This window comes from Chrysemys picta, chromosome 12, assembly GCF_011386835.1.
Source record: "Chrysemys picta bellii isolate R12L10 chromosome 12, ASM1138683v2, whole genome shotgun sequence".
NCBI classification, from domain to species: domain Eukaryota; kingdom Metazoa; phylum Chordata; order Testudines; family Emydidae; genus Chrysemys; species Chrysemys picta.
The window spans coordinates 43,288,626-43,307,877 of NC_088802.1; the positions used below are offsets into that span (position 1 = coordinate 43,288,626).

General features: G+C 46.8%; 3 protein-coding genes across 4 annotated transcripts in view; 2 read left to right on the forward strand and 1 right to left on the reverse strand.

Moving 5' to 3' along the window:
• Window positions 1–2,290, forward strand: part of JPT1 (Jupiter microtubule associated homolog 1) — a 16,097-nt gene extending 13,807 nt beyond the window's left edge. Inside the window, exon 5 of the mRNA XM_005297468.5 lies at window positions 1,324–2,290. Coding sequence (XP_005297525.1) covers window positions 1,324–1,472 — 149 coding nt within the window. The 3' untranslated portion in view covers window positions 1,473–2,290. The remainder of the gene's footprint in view (window positions 1–1,323) is intronic.
• ARMC7 (armadillo repeat containing 7) lies at window positions 1,323–13,992 on the reverse strand. Of its 2 annotated transcripts, none has more exons than XM_065562769.1 (4): window positions 13,947–13,992; window positions 12,633–12,727; window positions 12,334–12,477; window positions 1,323–10,284 (listed from the first exon to the last, which is right to left on the reverse strand). In XM_065562769.1, exons 2-4 carry the CDS (start codon window positions 12,721–12,723, stop codon window positions 9,947–9,949), a joined length of 573 nt encoding a protein of 190 aa, XP_065418841.1. In that variant the 5' UTR covers window positions 12,724–12,727; window positions 13,947–13,992; the 3' UTR covers window positions 1,323–9,946. The 2 variants fall into 2 exon arrangements, with proteins under 2 accessions (XP_065418841.1, XP_005297523.2); XM_005297466.4 differs by lacking the exon at window positions 13,947–13,992 and adding an exon at window positions 13,618–13,663.
• NT5C (5', 3'-nucleotidase, cytosolic) lies at window positions 3,679–15,911 on the forward strand. The gene is made up of 6 exons (XM_005297464.4): window positions 3,679–3,864; window positions 7,251–7,351; window positions 7,430–7,490; window positions 8,330–8,444; window positions 8,543–14,243; window positions 14,694–15,911. The coding sequence occupies exons 1-5, from the start codon at window positions 3,679–3,681 to the stop codon at window positions 8,761–8,763; spliced, it is 684 nt and encodes a 227-aa protein (XP_005297521.2). The 3' UTR covers window positions 8,764–14,243; window positions 14,694–15,911.
• The last annotated feature ends 3,341 nt before the right edge of the window (window positions 15,912–19,252 follow it).

Here is a 19,252-nt window from a genome sequence, read left to right on the forward strand (position 1 = left end):
AACTACCTGGATTGTCCTAAGAAAGCGGAGGGTCTGCTGTTCTGGGACAACTAGATGGAAGCTGTCACAAGCTGCAGCAGAAGCTAATTGAGGTGCCTCACTCCTTGCACAAAGATTCACTTAATTAAAACTCCTTTCCCAGAAATGTCAATGGCTATGAATGAGACAGGCTGGATAACTGACTGTAATGAATAGAAAACTCAATAGAGTTGAATCCCTAGCAAGCAAAATTTTAATGAATGTGCTACGTGTGTACAGTTCCTGCATGTGAGGGCATGTTTGTTTTTTTTATTTAGGGTCTTTTAACAGCATTAGAACAAGATGAAATGGTGCACTCTTTTCAAGAGATGTAAGCTTCAAGCAGGCCCACACACTTGAATGTGAATCTATTGAAGGCTTGTAGACAAACTGTAAACAAAGACCACAGAGGTTTAGGAAGGGATTAGGCATTTTATCTCATTCAACCTAGAGTCTGTGGCTCCAGTTTGTGTATTATGCTGTGAATATAACATTTAAAACTGTTAAAGGCAGAACTCCCGTTCAGACCTGCATTGTAGTGGCTTAGTATTCAACGCATGCTGAGACTTTTCACTAGGAGCCATTAACAGGTTTGATGATCCATAACATGCATGACCACAGGGGTGCTGGAACAATTTGTATAGTGGGGGTGCTGAGATTCATTGAAACAAACTGTAAACCCCATATCTGATGGAATCCACTTCAAGCCAGGGGTGCAGCAGCACTAGTTATAGCACCTATGCATGATCATACTAATTGTGATTACTTCTTGCCATGAATTGCTGGCAAGTGCAGTTTTGATGGTAATTGAACTAAATTGGTCCCTAAATGACTATAGCAGTGACTGGCAACCTTTCAGAAGTGGTGTGCTGAGTCTTCATTTATTCGCTCTAATTTAAGGTTTCGTGTGCCAATTATACATTTTTAGAAGGTCTTTCTATAAGTCTATAATATATAACTAAACTATTGTATGTAAAGTAAATAAGGTTTTTAAAATGTTTAAGGAGCTTCATTTGAAATTAAACTAAAATGCAGAGCCCCCCCTGGACTGGTGGCCAGGACCCGGGCAGTGTGAGTGCTACTGAAAATCAGCTCGCATGCCACAGGTTGCCTACCCCTGGACTATAACCAAGTGTAAGATGTGATAGTCTCTCAAGGAAATGTATTTGTTATTCACCAAAAAGTTAATGCTGTCTTGCCAGCAGATGTTGAAGCAGAACTTGGGGGAGGGGGGACTACCTGAGAGAACTGGAGATTTCCCTTTCTTCTTTTCCATATCAAACACCCTAAAATCTTTTCTTCTAGAAAACATTGAGGCTGACGTAGAAGCTGCTCCAGGCCAGAGTGAAGAAAAAACCCTGCCTGCTGCACCTGTTCCTAGTCCAGTAGCACCAGTACCTGCACCATCCAGGAGAAATCCACCTGGTGGAAAGTCCAGCCTAGTCCTCGGTTAAACCTGTTCCTTTCTGACTGTTTTGAACTCGTGTCTGTTTCTTTCCCCCATGCTTGTGAACTGCACAACTTGAGCCTGACTGTACATCTCGAATTTCTTTCATTAAAAAGAAGCACTTTATGTACTGCCATTCTTTCTTTTTTAAAAAAGAACAAGTTTTTTCCATTTCTGTTTAGTCTCCCCTGGATCTACTGGAAGTGACATGAGTGTTTTCTAGTAGTAAACATGAGGGAAAGCAGGAGGGATAGTGATGTATTTCAAAGGAGACTAGATTGGTTCTAAGTGTGCTTAGAGGGTTTTTGTATGGAGATTTTTAGAACCTCTTATAGTCAGCTTTACAAGGGTTTAGAATTCTAGTTGACCAGGTCAGCAAACAGTCAATGAGAGCAGTCCCCTTCACCGCACACAACTGTTGGTTATCCAAAACTGAATTGACTTCCATGTGGTAAATGTCTCAGAACAGTACAGAAGTGTGATCTAGTATACCATGCTGCCTTTAACAAGGAGTATCTTAGAGTTGGGCCATTATGAAATGAGGCATGTGCCATATTTAGGGCTGAGATTCCTGTCCTAATATTGGGGAGGGATTTGGGTGTACAGCCGAATCTTAAGCCAGTAAAGGTGGAATGAGGTGTGGATCATACAAGAGTGGTTGTTCAAGTAAAAATTACAAGGGCATTTTATTATAAATGACTCAATGCTGTGCATGATCATGCTGGTGCTTGACCATGAGGTGAAAATCTCATCCTTTTAAAATGTGTGTTGTAACTTCACAAAGCTGGACTGTTGCTTAAAAGTAAATAATATAGAAGTTTTGAAGCAGTGTTTCCTGTGTGGGTTTTATTTCAATGTTTTCATTTGTATTTTGCCTCTGTCTAGTATGGTACAGCATGCCTGATCTTTCCTTTGAAATGCTTCCCTTTGTTGTTATAGCAATAGTTTAATTAACCTATGTGTAAATAAACAAAAACACAGGGGGGTTGTAAATCAAGAAACATCCCACAGGCGTTCAGAGTGGAAGGGTCATCTCTGATCACCCTTGTGCTCCACCTCCTCAGTATCCTGTCAGCCAGGGCTAGCCCATGATCTGAAGCATGATGGCTTACGTTCCTTTAAAAAAGGTAACTAGATGTGTAATTCTCTCAGAATGGCACTAAGATCTTATCCAAATGACAATTTGTGGCAATGAGTGCCACAGGCTAAATACTTCTCTGCATGCCATTTTTCTGTAGGATGAGAGAGGAAGTAAGTGCCGGATGGACCAACTTTATACCAGTCACTATGTTCCAGAGGCAAGCATATCATGACTTATTTTGTTGCTATTTCCCCCCTCTTTTATATATGCTAACTTATTTTTTTCAAATGGAGCAGTGAAAAGGGGCTCCAGTATTACTTGTCTAGCACCATCACTTTGAAGTTCCTTTGCAGGGTTCAGATTTACAAGCCTGCTCTTCCATCACTATACAGGCATGCGTTACACCCAGCAAGAGCAAAACAAATTTTAGTGTTAAAATCTGAGCTTGCCTTGATTTAATTTTTGGACAGACTGAGAAAAGTCAAGTAATTATGTTGAGACTCTCCAGGTGCTGTGAATGGCAAAGACTTAAAATAAACTTGTTAGCTCTCCAAACAAGAAGGGATAGTGCAGCTAGTTCAAACAGTGCAGGGATCAGCTGGTGTAGGTGAAAAGCTCTAGTTCTCTCATCTACTTATGGGTACAGCAATCACCAAAAAAAAAAAAATTGGTGGGAGGCCTCCTACACCCCAGCCCTGAAACGGATTAGGCCTAAAGTTCAGGCACCTTCAGGCCAGGCATGGGCAAGAAAGCACTTATAGAGCTGATCCTAACAAGCCTGCGTCCTTCCTCGCGCCCCTGCAGCACAGACCCGGCTGCGCTTTGGCACTCGTTCTGCCGCAGCTTATTGCAGAGACGGAGGATTTTCCCCAACACTGCTCCGGAGCCCAGGCCTCGCCATCGCTTTGGAACCACTTCTGCGCGCGGCCCGCGCAATCCCCAGTGCCGCGAGCGCTGAGATCCCTGCTGCCGCCGGCTTGCCAGGGACTGATGAATATTCATAAGGACAAGCTCCGCCCAGTCCTATTGAAGAATAGCTACTGGGGGCTCTAAGGCGGCTGCCGCCGCGCGTGCCTGCTACCACGTGGGTTCTATTCTAGACGCGGCCGCGCTGCAGCCGGCCCCGGGCGCTATGGCGGGCTCTGCCGCGTCCCGTCTCCGAGTGCTGGTGGACATGGACGGGGTGCTGGCTGACTTCGAGGGCGGAGTGCTGCGGGCTTTCCTGGCCCGCTACCCTGGGGAACCCCACGTGGAGCTGGCGGAACGAAGGGGCTTCTCCGTCCGGGACCAGTACCGCTGCCTGCGGGAGGACCTGGCGGTGAGCGGCCGGGGGCTGGAGCTGGATCGAGGGCAGTGGGACTGGGTAGAAGTATTCCCCAGCATGGCATGTGGGAAAAGGGGGTGCCCCAGCTGGCCGATGCACTGCGCGGTGGGGCCCGGGGCAGTGTGCCCTGGCTGGGCAGACGTGCTGCAGGGGGAGGGTGCTAATGCGGGGTAGGTGTGTCACAGAGCAAGGGGGGCAGAGCAAGCTGGTACATGGCTGATCAATGGCTCCAGGTCTAGTTGGCAGCCGGTATCAAGGGGAGTGCCCCAAGGGTCGGTCCTGGGGCTGGATTTGTTCAATATCTTCCTTAATGATCTGAAAGATGGTGTGGATTGTGCCCTCAGCAAGTTTGCAGATGATACTAAACTGGGAGGAGTGGTAGATACATTGGAGGGTAGGGATAGGATACAGAGGGACCTAGACAAATTAGACAAGGGGTTCTCAAACTGGGGGTCGGGACCCCTCAGGGGGTCATAAACTGTCAACCTCCACCCAAAACTCCGCTTTGCCGCCAGTGCTTATAATGGTGTTAAATATATTAAAATGTGTTTTTAATTTATAAGGGGGGGGGGTCACACTGAGAGGCTCGCTATGTGAAAGGGGTCACCAGTAAAAAGATTTGAGAGCCACTGAATTAGAGGATTGGGCCAAAAGAAATCTGATGAGGTTAAACAAGGACAAGTGCAGAGTCCTGCACTTAGGACGGAAGAATCCCATGCACTGCTACAGATTAGGGACTGAGTGGCTAGGCAGTTCTGCGGAAAAGGACCTAGGGGTTACTGTGGATGAGAAGCTGGATATGAGTCAACAGTGCGCCCTTGTTTCCAAGAAGGCTAACGGCATTTTGGGCTGTATAACTAGGAGCATTGCCAGCAGATCGAGGGATGTGATCGTTCCCCCCTATTCGGCATTGGTGAGGGCTAGGGTGACCAGATGTCCTGATATTATCGGGACAGTCCCGATTTTAAAACATTTGTCCCACGTCCTGACCGCACATCAGTCGGGATGCCCTTCGTCCTGATATCGGGGACTGCTCACCATCACCACCAAAGTCCTGGGGCTGGCGTGGCGGCGCTTCCTGGGGCCAGTCCCGGCAGTGCGCCCGCCTGCCAACAGGAGCCTGCAGTGCTGGCGGCCCCTAGGCACAGAGGGGAGGGAGTCTCCACATGCTGCACAGGTTCCCTCCTGCCCAATCAGAGCTGCGGGGGTGGGGCTTGAAGGCAGCAGTGGGCAGAGAGCCCTCCGCCCCCCCACCCCACCACCCCGCCCCTAGGAGCCAGAGGGACCTGCCAGATGCTTCCCGGGAGCTGCCCCAGGTAAGCACCGCCGGGACTCCCCACCTCACCCCCCGGCAGGTCCCTTAGGGTCGGGGCCCCATGCGCGGCCGCCATCCTGGGAAGCGCAGCGAGCTGGCACGGCTGCAAGCTGGGGGAGAAGCCCGCCCCGAAGCGGTGGCGCAGCGCCATTGAGGGAGCCGCCACCTACCTCCTGGCAGCTGGAGGGGGCCCCGGCGCTGCCCCGCCCTGCAGACCGCATAGCTCTGCTCCCCACTCACTGCGCGGACAGCTCCCTGCAGTGTGGGGGCTCCGTTCAGTGCTGGGTGCCGCGCATGCCAGCGGGGTAAATAGCTCCCCGGCCCCTGCCACGCTGCCCCCACATGGCTGCCTTGCCCGGGCCACTGCCCGCCAGCAGCCGTGACCCAACGAGGGTGTTTGGCTGGGGATTGCAGCCTGCAGAGGCCGGAGGCGGGAAGGGCATCAAGGGGTCCGTGGCAGAGAGCAGGGGCGGGTGGTGCCTCGATGTGGGGCAGTTTCCCATGTGCAGCAGGGGTGGGGGTGGTTATAAAGCCAGGCGGGAGAGTCACTGGCCACTTTGGGTGAGTCTGCACCACAGTTTAAGCGCAGGGTTAGTGGGACTTGAGTCAGCTGAGCTGTGTTAGGGAGCCCTGGGCTTAGGGTGACCAAAGGTCCCAATATTAGAGGCTTTGTCTTATATAGGCAATTATTTCTCCCCACCCCCCCAAAAAAGTGTCCCGGCTTTTTACACTTGCTCTCTGTCACCATAGTGAGGCCTCATCTGGAGGGCTGGTCTGTCCTGGCCAGGACCTTCATTCGTGCCCCCTCCCTGCCTCCACTCTGTTCCAGAATAGTCCCTGCTCCTGTGGCTGCTGGAGATGGCTTTGCACCTGGTGTAAGGTTCTCTGAGCTGGGTGTTCTCCAGAGTGGCCTTCTACATGCCTTGCAACACTTCTGTTCTCCAGCCAACTAGCTAGCAAAAGGGGGCCAGAACACAGTGATGATTCTGTCCCTTATTTACTTCCAGAAACAGACAAGAAAAGTCAGTCCTGTTATTTATTAGAGCGGCAGCATGAGATGGGGAACAAGGACCTCACCAGACTGAGAGCCAATTCTGCCGTTTGCAGTGACCACAGACAAGTGCTTTTAACCCCCATTTCTTTATCTGTAACAATCAGGCTAAAATCTACTCACAGTGGCAATGAGGATTAAGGACCACAAAATGCCCTGTATTACTGAAATGTCTTTGTAGCAGCAAGTCACAGGAGGAGGCTGCATTATATTAAAAATCATACTCATCATTGTGCAGCCTGGTCCTTTTCAGCCTCTAAAATCAGGCCCTTGGCTACAGGTATATGAAACAAACTGTCAGTGACAAGCCTGTGTTCAGCAGAAGGCATCATCTCTGGTGCCTTTCAAAAATACGAGTAAATAAGCTTTGAATTTCCTCGCTTTGGTCATTTTGCCACTAACTTAAACATTTTAAAATAGAATTTGCACTGATGTTATCACCGTGGGGAAGCTGTCGCACTGAAGCCAGAATCTGCTCTTAGACATTTTAATTTTGTTGCTTGAGGCCTTAGAGAGCACATATACAACAGCATGGAGAGCAACACAGCAAACCTCCCTCCAGTATGCTTCAGTGGTCTGGCAGGATCGACTGTAAAGAGTGAGGATAACTGAGTCTCCGTGTCCCAGTCTGACCTTGACCCCTCTGCTGACGGTGCCAATTATCATGGTGTGGTGTTCTGGGGTGTTGGTTTGGTGGCATGTTTGTTTGTTTGTTTTTGTAATGAGGTGGATATATATCTACTAGGAACTGGAATGAGATCCAACAACTCACTTCACACAGGCCACCAGATGGTAACAACTTTCAGGCAGTAGCTGCCTGGCCTGGATTTGTCCTGGCAACCAGTGGGTGAGACTGTGACCCATTACCAATTATCTCAGCCACTTGGTCTCCGAAATGTGGACAAAATAGGTCCTTTTGATGGTGAATAATACCCCCGGGGTAAATTCAATAGCTATTATGCAGAAAGCTACAATAAAAAAAAATACTGCTAATTCTCCTCCTCTCTCTTCCAGGCTAAGGTAGCGAGTGTCTATGAGTCACCTGGCTTCTTTCTGGGGTTGGAGCCAATTCCAGGAGCCATTGAAGCCATGCAGGAAATGATCCATATGCAAGAGTAAGAACACTTTGCAGTACACAGCCCTTTTCTATTCTCCATGTTTGATGACTACTAATCAGGGCTGTTTCTTTTTAGCACTGAAGTTTTTATTTGCACGAGCCCCCTGCTGAAGTATGAGCACTGCATCCTGGAGAAGGTTGGAGATCTTCCCCCCTCCCCCCTCGTTTTAAGACTGCTATTGCAGAATCCAGCCCCTTTCAACTGTTAGTACGTGCCCAAGTACCATACCAATATGTGCAAAGCCAAGCTGCAGCCTGTGAAGTCTGCAGGACCCAGCATGCAAAAATACTCCATCTGAGTGGCACCTTTTCAGACTGAGGAAGTATTAAAGGCCAGAAGTAGTGCTGTGTCATGCCTTTTGCAAGGCATCTGGAGTCTTATGCAATGGAAGCCAGAATATAATACTTAAAAACCAAACCAGACAAACAAACAAACAACAACTTTCAGCAGCTCATACCCACAGTACCAAGAAATGGCATGGGAAGAGTGGGGGAGGGTAAAAGAACAGATGCAATATGGTCAAGTAGATGCAGGCTTGACTCACTGCATACTCCAGAGGCAACCAAGGGGTGTCTGATGCACTGCACTGGGAAGGGACTGCATGCCAGAGGCTCCTGTGAAAAATCCTGACTAAATCGAGAGATGATCACTGTCAGGCAGGAATGCAGGGAGAGAGGGGTTTCTCAAGTACTTTGGGGTTAGATAATGAAGGGTCTGGTATATGCCATAGGTTGACTCTCCTCTCATGCTGCTTTACACCAGTGTAACTTCATGGTACCCAGTGCAGTCATGAGTGAACGGCATTGAAAGTACAGTTCACATTGGTCCTTTTAGTGTCCTGCACCACGGCCCAATTGCAGGGTTCATAACACTCCTAGAAGAGATTTGGGCCTGTAGCATGAGATCACTATGTTATAAACAGTCAAACTTGTTGCTAAGTAAAATTCTTCTAATGCTCTACTTCCTCCCCAACAGTACAGCTGGGTGGAAAAACACTTGGGTCCTAAGTTCGTGGAGCGACTGATTCTGACCCGGGATAAAACAGTTGTGTCAGCTGACCTCCTGTTCGATGACAAAGACACCATTAAAGGTTTGGGAAACTTGAGGTGGAGATTTCACAGCAGATGATTTACTGTTGTTGGGGGAAAAGAACGACTAATTTCAGCTTTCCATTCTGGCTCTTCTCAGGTGCGGAGCCTAAGCCGAGCTGGGAACACATCTTGTTCACTTGCTGCCATAACGAGCATCTAGAGCTTCAGACCCCACGTAGGCGGCTGCAGTCGTGGGCCGATGACTGGAGGGGGATAGTGGAAAGCAAACGCAGAAGTAATGCGGAAAAAGAATGCTATGCTAGTCTCATTGCCAATGGAAATGGACAAGTTGGGAACTGGCAACGAAATCCCATTTAAAGGAAGCGCGCTGACCTGGGTAGGGGCAGTTTTAAGGGCCAAAGATACAAAGCTTATTTTTTAAGATTTGCATCTTCTTTAGACTATTTGGAGGGAGAAACTCGACAAGAGATGAGCAGCTGCTTATAACGCTCGGTAGAATGTTTTGGGTTGGCAGGAAGGGAGGATGAAGAAATTAGAAAGAGGAAGTTGGGCTGTAAAACTCCATGAAAGCACTCTGCCCTCTGTCCCACTCACTGAAACTGTAAGTATGAGGGACACAGTCACGTTAGGAAAGGAAATCTTGTTTTCAACAGTTTAACAATCTCATATTCTAAACCAGATTGGCTGTTCAGCACCCATCCACTTTTTCCCCTGCTTGGCTCATAATGAAAGTAGATAGTTTCACTTCCTGGTTCTCCTGCATGAATGTGAGCTGCTAAGGTTTGGGTTGCAAATGCTGTACTCAGTGAATGTCTGATCCAGAACTGTCTACACTTAATGTTTTATTCAGAGTAAGTTTTACAAAAGCTACTACAAGACTGGTTATCCTTCTGAGCTGCAGTCTGCTGTTAGTATTCCCTTTTAAATCTTAATCTGCATCTTTCCCACCAGCTATGTTGTGGTGAATACATTATTCCTATTGATATTTAACATCAGTGGAGCTAATTAACTGGCCAGGTGCCCGTGGTATGAGGATGCTGGCTCATACTTAGTCCTGAGGTATGTGATCAGACTGCAAATTGTAGGGGGAAGAAGGTGCGTTCTCTCCTACTGAGAAATAAAGAACATATGATTTAAACATATTTCAAAGCTATAATTGAGAAGATGGGCAGCAATAGCTGCAGCTAGGGTGATGGTGATGCAAAAGAATTGTGTTGGGTTTACATTACCTGACAACCACACTGGAAATGGTAACATCAGAAATGGTTATTTGGATGATGGTTCAGGAGTCGCTTGTCCTGCTTTCTAACAGCCATAATTTGTTTTGTAGCAGTTTAGCTTCTAATCCTGTCTTCTGGACCCATGGCCCGGCTCCCCATCTGCCCCTTTCAAACTGAGGCAGAATGTTAGGAATGTCTTTCACTAGTTTCACCAGCCTCTTGACCTATCCTGCAGGTGGAGGGGGCTCTAAAGATAGAGTCAAGACTATTTCTTCTCATTCAATAATAATCTTAAACTACTCCATCTGCCCTGCATAACATCAGTCCTTTGGGAGCGGGATCCCTACAGCTGTATGTTTGCTCAGGTTCCTGGCCTCCTCCACCTGCACAGGAGAGCAATAATCCTCAAGGAAGACCCTTGCTAGGTTGCTTAGCCTCCTGTTAGCTGAGAGGGAGAAACGTAACATGCACTCCACCACCGCGAACGCTGTGGTCTGTTGGCGAGACTGTGGTGTGGTCAAGTACATCAGAGTAGTGACTGCCGACATCACTGTCTCCTCATTTGAGCTGGATAAGCAGTTTATTACAGGTGCCACCCCATCTGCCTCCAAAATATAGTCCTTGTTTGTTTTATCCAGACAGAGATTACAAAGACCACCTGAAACAGAAAGGAGAGAGTGTGTGGTACCAGCTACCACCACCTTAGATCACCCTTAACACCTAACTAACTCCCTCTCGAGGTTCAAGTGGCATTGCTGCAACCAGGATCCTCAACTCTTTCTTAGGGCTTGTCTACACAGTAACTAAGATCAAAATAACTGATCGTTGCCGTTCATGCCTTTAGTTAGTTCAGAGCAAGTCTAACACAGATAGTTTTCTTTAAAAACAAAAACAACCTACTTATGTTATATCACAATAGGATGCTCTTGTGTGTCCATACACAGACTTGCACTGAACTAACTACAGGTGTGAATTCCACCCAATTTAATGTGCTCATTACTGGTATATAAAGTACATACAATATCAGAAACAAAATACTGGTTTGCACTTCACTGAGACCCTTGTCCCCACATAGACTCAACTGGCCAGAATATTTTTATAGTAGGTGGAAAACTGTCCACCCTGCTCCCGGAATAAGTTTATTCTCAAAAGTCTGTCCTTCCTTCCTCAAGGTGATTTTTCAACCAAAGCACTCATTCCCCTATATGACATTAGGGGGCGCTAAGGTCTTAGAGGTAACATCTTTCACAGGAGATTAAACAAACACAGAACTTGTCATTTAAAAATCCTCTGGTAAATTTTTCAAGAGTGGGGTTAAAAGACTTGGTTTTCTGTTAAGGAAATGCCTTATTTCATCTCTGAGGTGGCTACAATCCAGTAAAGAGTGAGAGATTCCTAGAAATACTCCCTGTGCTGTACAGAAGGTATAGCGAGATTTTAATTAGTTATGAGAGGTGCTATTAGAAGTAGCATGGCATTATTAATACTAATTAAGATATTGTAAATATGATTTCTATTACTTGGTGCAAATACTAATACGTATCCTGTCCTAACAACACTTTGCACTTAGGGTGCAGCCATACTAGCCTCATTTTGATCTATGACATCCCCAGTGCAGCTCTGCTAGTGGAAGCTGTAGTAAGTACACAAGGCTATGTGTATTCAACCGTCACATCATCTAACCCTGCTAACCATTCAGGATTTGAATTTGGCATGTCTGGCTCCCAGTTTGTATTGAATCCACGCTGACTGGCTCTAATGGGATTCCTCAGAAGACTTCATTATATTATTTAGAACAGGTCCTTTTAGAGGATTAACTGTCAACAATAACAGTAACACAATATTGGACTTGCTCATGCTCTATGGCAAAACCTTAGTTGTTCTCAATGACTGTATCATTACAGTAGGGATGTGGGTTAAAAATTATCATTAAACTAGATTTTTTGTTCCAATATCCCGGGTTTTACCTAGGCTTAGAAAGTAAGTTTGTTTATTTTTCAGCACTGCAGCATGTTAGTGAAGCGAAAGGGAGACTTGTCTTAATGTGAAATAATTCACTTCAAGCCCCTAGCCTGATGTCTCTCACCTGTTCCAGCTATTCTATTCTATATAGGTTTTTATACTGCCCTCATCACTGTCACATCACAGGACATTGTCAATACCGCATTGAGTAACCGAGACTACCGACCAGGGAAATAACTCACTTCCTTCCCTGAAGGACCAAGGGACGCGCCCCACCCATGTACTTATCCGCTACACCGATACTGACTCAGACTCCTTATTCATTCCATAGGTGGCGTACCCGAGCCCACTTATCCACTGACACTTTAAAAACCCTTGCACCCCAATCTGGGTCTATGCAGGTTATGCGATATGTATGTATCTTCTCATCCTTGCAAACGATACCTGTAACCCCCCATAACCCAAGCCTGACCCCAGATGTACAGTACCTTGCCTCTTAACTCATGTATATTGCATTATAAACATTAATAACATTTAAATCTGAGGCCCTTCCACTAGTGCATTAAGCAGTTTGATCAACATTTGTCACAGACAGTTTGTCATCTGTGGTTGATCCTCTCTCCCAAATTCAAGTGGACTACAGAATCAAAGCAGCGAGGCTAGCATCCCCTGACCCATCAGTACCCAACCAGTGCTTGGAACTACTATTGTTCATTTTACAAATAGTTTTAAATCCACTCCTTACCAATTGCAAACTCCACAAGGATCTCATTGTCCTCTGTGAGCATATCCAGGAACAGGTCAAGGACTTGAAGCTGTCGGAGATATTCATAGTTCTTGGGATCGTAGGCGAAGTTGGCTAGATTAGCCAATACTTGCTCCTTGGCTTCTGCAATACATAAGCAGCATTTAGGTGAAGAAAAAGACAGCTGAAGTGGGCTGGGCTGTCTAATTCCTGAAGGAAAAAAAATCAACCAGCAACTGATAAGCCAGTTATGATCCTGACATTTGGAATATACTTTCAGAAAAAAATTATAAGCTCACCTGGACTCTCTGTTACCTGGAACTCGGTGACCAGCGCTTGTAAGTATTCAAGCCGCCCTAGTTCCAGCATATCCCGCTGCTTTTGGGACATGGTGCTAGAGAGAGAAAATTAAGTTTTGTTCATGATGTCCTGAATGGCCCCAGTTTCACTGCAAGGTTAAAAACATTCTAACAAGTGTAGAATATTCAATTGATTTTCTTTTCCCTCCCTTCAGACTCACTGAGGGAACTGCAAGTGGCAGTATTACAAGCTCAGGCCCTGTCCATGTTTGGATCAGAACCATGCTAGCTACAATGGGGTTTAAACATGCCTTATCTGCACTGAGAATCATTGACAATTGTCCCATCTTCGATCTAGCATTGGTGCAGCTCCATTAGTGGTATCATAGACTACTCATGAGTATTGGGAGCATAAGCTTTCGTGGGTAAGAACCTCACTTCTTCAGATGCAAGAAGTGAGGTTCGTACCCACGAAAGCTTATGCTCCCAATACTTCTGTTAGTCTTAAAGGTGCCACAGGACCCTCTGTTGCTTTTTACAGATTCAGACTAACACGGCTACCCCTCTGATACTCATGAGTGTTTTTACTATAGTGTCTTCTAAGCCTTTTCTGAGTAGGGCTAGATGAATGCTGGTAAAAACTCCTGATCCTCACCTACACTACAGTTTCCATCATTGCAACCTTTGGTGAATTTGTTATGGTGATTTTCCTAGAGTAGATGGGGCCAGTTTGAATGGGGCGGAAGCGGCCTCTATGCTTAAAATGCACTGTTGCCAATCCCAAACATTCAAAAATAGAGAGTTAAGGTGCACAAAATAACGAGACTGGTTTAAAAACCACAAGATTTGCAAAGAAAATAATACATTTTTGTTTCTATTTGCCCTGAGGTTTCCGAACCTTTAGGCTGCACTGGATCAGATTTTCATGCTTTTCTCCACAACAAGGGCTAAAACCTGACTTTTTTTTTAAATGAAAGATTCTCACCTAGTCGCAGGACTCCAGGAGCTGGGGCTTTAAGAACCCTTAACTCCAGTTATTGCAAGACTCCCACCGAAAATCAGAAGAGCTAGCAACACTGTGCGTGGTCCAGGTGCCTCCTGGCCGGGATATAGGAGGACCCTCCGGCTTTACAATCCAGCTCGGGGCTTACACCGCCGAGGACGCCAGCAGTGGGGGTTCGGGGGCTGTGGGGCGCAGCTCCCAGCGCGGCAGGGCACAGCCTAGGCGGGCAGGGACCCGGGACGGGACCTACTGCGCTGCTACCCAGGCCCCTCGCTCCGCAGCCCTGTCACCCAGCCACCCCCCCGCCCTACCTTCACGCGCAGCGCGCCCCGCGGCGTCACTAACCGCTCCTAGCGCCACACGGGGCATAGACAAGGCGACCCAAGCAACGGGGCGGAAATGACGTAGAGGGAAAACCTGAAAGAAGGGCGGAAATACTGAGAGCGGGGCCGGACGTGACGTTGGCGGAGGGCGGGAGGCCCCGAGGCTTGTAGCGGTGCCCCGCTGCTGCCCGCCATGGTGGGCCGTATGTCGGCGCGGAAGCGGCTGGCAAAGCCCCTCCTCTTCGGCAGTATCCTGTGTGCGCTGGCCACCGCCTTCGTGTACAGGTGCGGGGAGGAGGGGCTTGGCCGGCAGAGAGCGGAGGGGAAGTGCTGTGGGGCTTAGTTGGGGGGAGCGCACTGGAGGCCTTGGCTGGCAGGGATTGGGGGGCAGGTGTGGGGGGGCACTGGGGGCCTTGGCCGGCAGGGATTGGGGGGCAGGTGGGGGGGGCACTGGGGGCCTTGGCCGGCAGGGATTGGGGGGCAGGTGTGGGGGGGCACTGGAGGCCTTGGCTGGCAGGGATTGGGGGGCAGGTGTGGGGGGCGCTGGGGGCCTTGGCCGGCAGGGATTGCGGGGAGCTCAGCTGGGTGGGGGGCGCTGGGGGCCTTGGCTGGCAGGGACTCAGCTGGGTGGAGGGTGCTGGGGGCCTTGGCAGGGATTGGGGGGGCTTAGCTGTGTGTGGTGGATTTGGGCAGGGGCCCTCACTTCACTGCAGTGACCATCTTTCTCTGTCTCAGGCACCGCTTCTTCCCTGAGGTGGAGGAGCTCCGTGCCAGGGAGTACGAGCACTATGAGAAGAAGCGCCAAGACGTGGTGGAGAGGCGCCAGAAGCAGCTGGCTGAGCTGGCGGCGAGAAAAGCTTCCCCGTAGTCTGCGATAGGAAGGAGAGGCTCTGCTCCAAGGAGCCTGCTCCTTCAGTGGGCATGGGGAGCTGTGTTGGGAAGTGAAGAATGTATGTATATAACTCTCCCACATGGCACACGGCTCACGTGGACTGGGTGAAGTTTCCATCAACCTGGCAGGGATGTTGGCTGGTGACTTTCCTCCCTCAACTTGCTTGATATGCATGAGTGATGGCTTCAAATATCTACCAGGTGGTATCATGGTCTATTTGTCAGATCAGGTCTCTGACAGTCTGGAGGTGTGGGTTCAATTCCTAGCTCTGCCAGTGATCTGCTTTGTGTGATGTTGGGCAAGATACTCAACCGCTCTGGGGTTGTCTCCGCTAGGAAAAGTAGTTGAGTTTAGATTGGACTTAGCTAATGTGCGAGCTGAGCCTAACCTAAATTTGACCCTTTTCCTAGTTTAGACACCTTTAGCTAGTCATATTGTAGCCTAGAAGATGTTACCCGGCATCTACACTAGGAAAAAAAAAAAAGTCAGGTTTCGCTAACCTGTATTAGCCAAGCCTGATCTGAACTTGACCACTTTTCCTAATCAAGAAAAACCCTCTGTGCCTCAGCTTTCTTATTTGTACAGTGGGGTAATAATGCTTGCCCACTTGTATGAAGCATTCTGAGATCCTTAGATGAATGGTGCTATATAAGTGCTAAAATAACTGACAGGTGGTAATATATCTGGGCTAATTGCCAGGTAGGGTGTGAGGTGTCCAGAATTCTTCTGGATCTCTTCAATGTAACAACATTGTATATCTTATCTAAAGTGATTTTTGTAATATGTTGTTTCTGCCATGAGTGTTGCACACCACCAAATAACACTTTAACCACAACTTCTGTCTGATAAGTAATCTTTAAGAGTGACTGACGAGCTTAAGTTAGGTATAAAATGACCAATCTCTGGGTACAACCCACTGATTATTTATTGCTCTGAGTGGCATTCACAGCAGGCTTCTTACTGTTAATTGGAATGTTTTCTTCTCTATATTTTATGCTGAAAAATGAAGGGACCACTCTCCCTTGAAATTACAGATATAAATAAACAAATACCATAATGTCTAACGCTTCCTGTAGTAGAGAACCTTGGATAGGAGCCTTTTGTTTGCTTTAGGAAGGGCCTAAACTTTCCCCATGCGATGAAGAGTTACCCACACGTAAGGCTTTCGCTCATTAACTTTGTATTTCGGTACAACAATATTTTCTAAATCCCCTGTCCTGTCCTACTTCCCCAAACTGCTGTAATATCTGCATTCGGAAGAATGGCCATACTTGGTCAGACCAGTAGTCCATCTAGTTCAGTGTCCTGAATTCAACCTGCTACTAGAAGGGCAAACAGCTTCATTCCAGGCTGTACCTGTGTTGACCAGCCTTGTAGACAAGGACAACAAATTTCATACCTACTCTGGACTCAAATGGAATCTGTTCATCCGCCCCTTTTGGGTTTGTTTACTCTGGTAAATTATTAGACATGCTGAGTTGCAAAACAGCGGTAAAAGAAAAGAGTGCATGTGTGGGAATAAAGTTTTGAGACCCTTGGGAGAAGAAAGGAGAGAGAAAACATACAGGAGATGATAGAGAACAGAAAATAAAGTAAGGAAAGAAAGAGGAAAAGGGCAAAGTGGAGGGAAAGAGAATGAAAAGAGGGAACAGCACATGTACAGGAAGTTACATGCTTTATAAAAGAAAAAGAAAAGTAGAGTGAAGCCAGGAGCGGGAGGAACATCTAGCAAAAGGACAGGGGATAACTCTATGCCAGGAGTACAATGTCCTGGTCTAAATGCAAAGTTGCACAGTTTTAACCAAAGGTGTGATTCTAAACCAGTTTACTTAAACTGGTGCCAGCCGAACACTCTTAAATGGACTTAAACCTGGCTTGTGTCCATTTAGCTTACACCTATATTATTTACTTATTTATATTTCATTTGTATTACTTGTAAAGTTACAGGTGTGAGCTAAATTTGATATAAACCGTCTTAAACTGATGAGTGCCCACACAGGTTTACACTGTTTAGTTAAATTGAGTTTTAAACCAATTCAAGTTAAACCAGTGCAGCTTCAGTAGACAAGGCTTAGCCTAGGAGTTGGAATGAACTGATTAAATAGAAAGATGATTGCTACAATTAAATGCAGCACCCAATCATTTTAAAATTATAGGGGTGTGGCTGTGTGCAGGTATTTTCACCCTACGCTTGTAGGTGTAGGCCAGGTTTGCACTAGAAACTTTTGTCAGTGTAGCTGTTGGGTAGTGGTGTGTGTTTTGTTTTTGTTTTTTGTAATGACACTTTTATATTGGCAAAAACCCTACTCTATAACCACTGCAGTTATACCAGCATAAACATGCTTTTGCCAGCATAGCTTATTTCACTCAGGGAACTGGTATAAGGGAAACCAGCAAAAGCACTCTTTTGGTGGTATAAGCAGCATCTCCACTAGGAGGGTTTGCTATTATAGTATACCAGCAAGCCTTTTTCTAGAGTCCACTTGGCTTGTGTCCTTAAGGTAGTAAGTAGTTGTAGTATTTTCAAGCCCTACCCATCTGTAAATGGAGTTGGGGGGAAGACCGTAAGTGCAGGGGAACTAGCCAGTGTTTGAATGTGGAAGGGTGGGTGGGAAGAATATGTGAATGAGGGGAGAGAGATGGAGGAGGATTGAGGGAAGACAGAGAGAAATGATTAAGAAGAGTTAAACTGAATGTAGGGGATGGAGAGGAAACATGCTGAGAGGGTGAATAGGGATGAAGGAGCTGCACTCAGAAGTATTAAATCTGTGCTCAGTCAGCCTGTAATTCTGCACACACAATTAGAAGGAACATTGCCCTGTGGCACATACTGGTTTTGCCCAAGGAACAGGGTTTGTGGAAATGGCTTGTGTCCACTAGCTGAAGCTGAATGTGCGTACCGTAGGGGCACACTGTTCAGTTCATGCTATTCACTGCAAGACTGGTGGGGGAATAAGGCAACAAACCATCCATAATATCAAGAGAAACCCAACTTTGCTTGTCTTTTTGAGACCTGCTAGTTCTGTTTCCTCTGTCTGTAGTCTTGCTTCAGCATAAACCCAAGTTGGCCAGAAGGTGTGGGAGTGCTTTTTGCATTTAGTAAGGAGGAGCTGTGTGGAGGTGAGTTAATTGTGTCCTCCTAGCTTGTGAGTCTTGTGAGGTTTACATAGCAATTGTGGGAGGGAATTCACAGACCACACTAGTACTCTGTGACAGGACCCTTTTTGGGGCAATCCAGGTGCTTATCACCTTCAGGCTAGCTTACAGCAATGAGCTTGACTTGGTTACACTTGAAGACCATTTGTCAGCTTCGGCTGGTGCAGAGTGGTCCTCTGTGAACATGTCACTCTGATGCTCTGTGCTGGCTGTTTACTTATAGTTGTTGGGTATGTTCTCTAAACGTCCGAATGTGCAAAGTACCAGGTAGTTGACAGGATCATTAACATCTACTGGGATAATATTGCTAACAGAGCATTTACAACTGAGGATCTGTACCCGTGGACCTGGTTTCTGCTGGTAGGCTACCAGAGCTGGAATTCAGTGAGTTTTAGGTTATAACAGGCATATGCTCATTAAGGATTCAATGCTTAGAAATCACAGTGATGGGTGCCTAAACTCAATAGGTTGTGTTGTAAGGATCTGATTGCAATACCCATTGTTACAGGACCACAGCAATGGGTACATTGTTTAAATATCTATGAGAATGTTAAATTTGATCATAATCATGAAATATTCTTACGTCTGAACGCCTAATCTGTACGTCATAGCAATAAACAAACTGGCTTATTGCAAAAGTGCTTAGCCCATAAAGGTGGATGAGACCTGCAGTGACGGTGGGATCAGGGATGTGAATTTATTTCTGGACAATTTTGCCTGCTCTGACAGTACTCAGTGGTTTATAACCTGGCTGAGGTAATAATGTTTGGATATAATTAAAACTGATTTCACTTTCCTGTCTTTAGGAAGTCGGTAGAAACCAGTTGTGCTTCAGGGGAGAGGGGGTAGTTAAGCTGCAGCTGCATTGCATAATTGGGTAACCTTAAATCGAATGAAAGAAATCTTTGTTACCTTATTTTCTTATGACCTCAAGGCCCTCAGGGCTTGAGTTCTAATCTTACTGTTCTGCTGTATCGCTCCAAGGGGGGCATTTTTTAATTATTCCTATTGCATCATCAGTGTGCATGGCCCTTTACGAATAAATACAAGGACCCAGCCCAGAGGAGCTTATAGTCTAGGTTGAGAAAAGAGGCAGAAGGGATGTGGATTAATGATGGGGGAGGAGGACAAGAGCTATTGTTTCACCTTTACAATCTAGCCATCAGCCAAAATCCAAGAGGAGCTGTGATCCCTGGCCCTATTAATCCATAAAGAAGAGACATGAAGCCTGATCTCACATGGCAGC

What these genes read in the sequence shown, in the direction of transcription:
- ARMC7 (XM_065562769.1), bottom strand. Translation starts at nt 12,723, where the DNA reads ATGTCCCAAAAGCAGCGGGATATGCTGGAACTAGGGCGGCTTGAATAC. An exon ending in CCAGGTAACAGAGAGTCCAG is followed by an intron (nt 12,478 to 12,632) that starts GTGAGCTTATAA and finishes TATGTATTGCAG; the next exon opens with AAGCCAAGGAGCAAGTATTG. An exon ending in CCTTGTGGAGTTTGCAATTG is followed by an intron (nt 10,285 to 12,333) that starts GTAAGGAGTGGA and finishes TTTCTGTTTCAG; the next exon opens with GTGGTCTTTGTAATCTCTGT.
- NT5C (XM_005297464.4), top strand. Translation starts at nt 3,679, where the DNA reads ATGGCGGGCTCTGCCGCGTCCCGTCTCCGAGTGCTGGTGGACATGGAC. An exon ending in GAAATGATCCATATGCAAGA is followed by an intron (nt 7,352 to 7,429) that starts GTAAGAACACTT and finishes GTTTCTTTTTAG; the next exon opens with CACTGAAGTTTTTATTTGCA. An exon ending in TGACAAAGACACCATTAAAG is followed by an intron (nt 8,445 to 8,542) that starts GTTTGGGAAACT and finishes GGCTCTTCTCAG; the next exon opens with GTGCGGAGCCTAAGCCGAGC.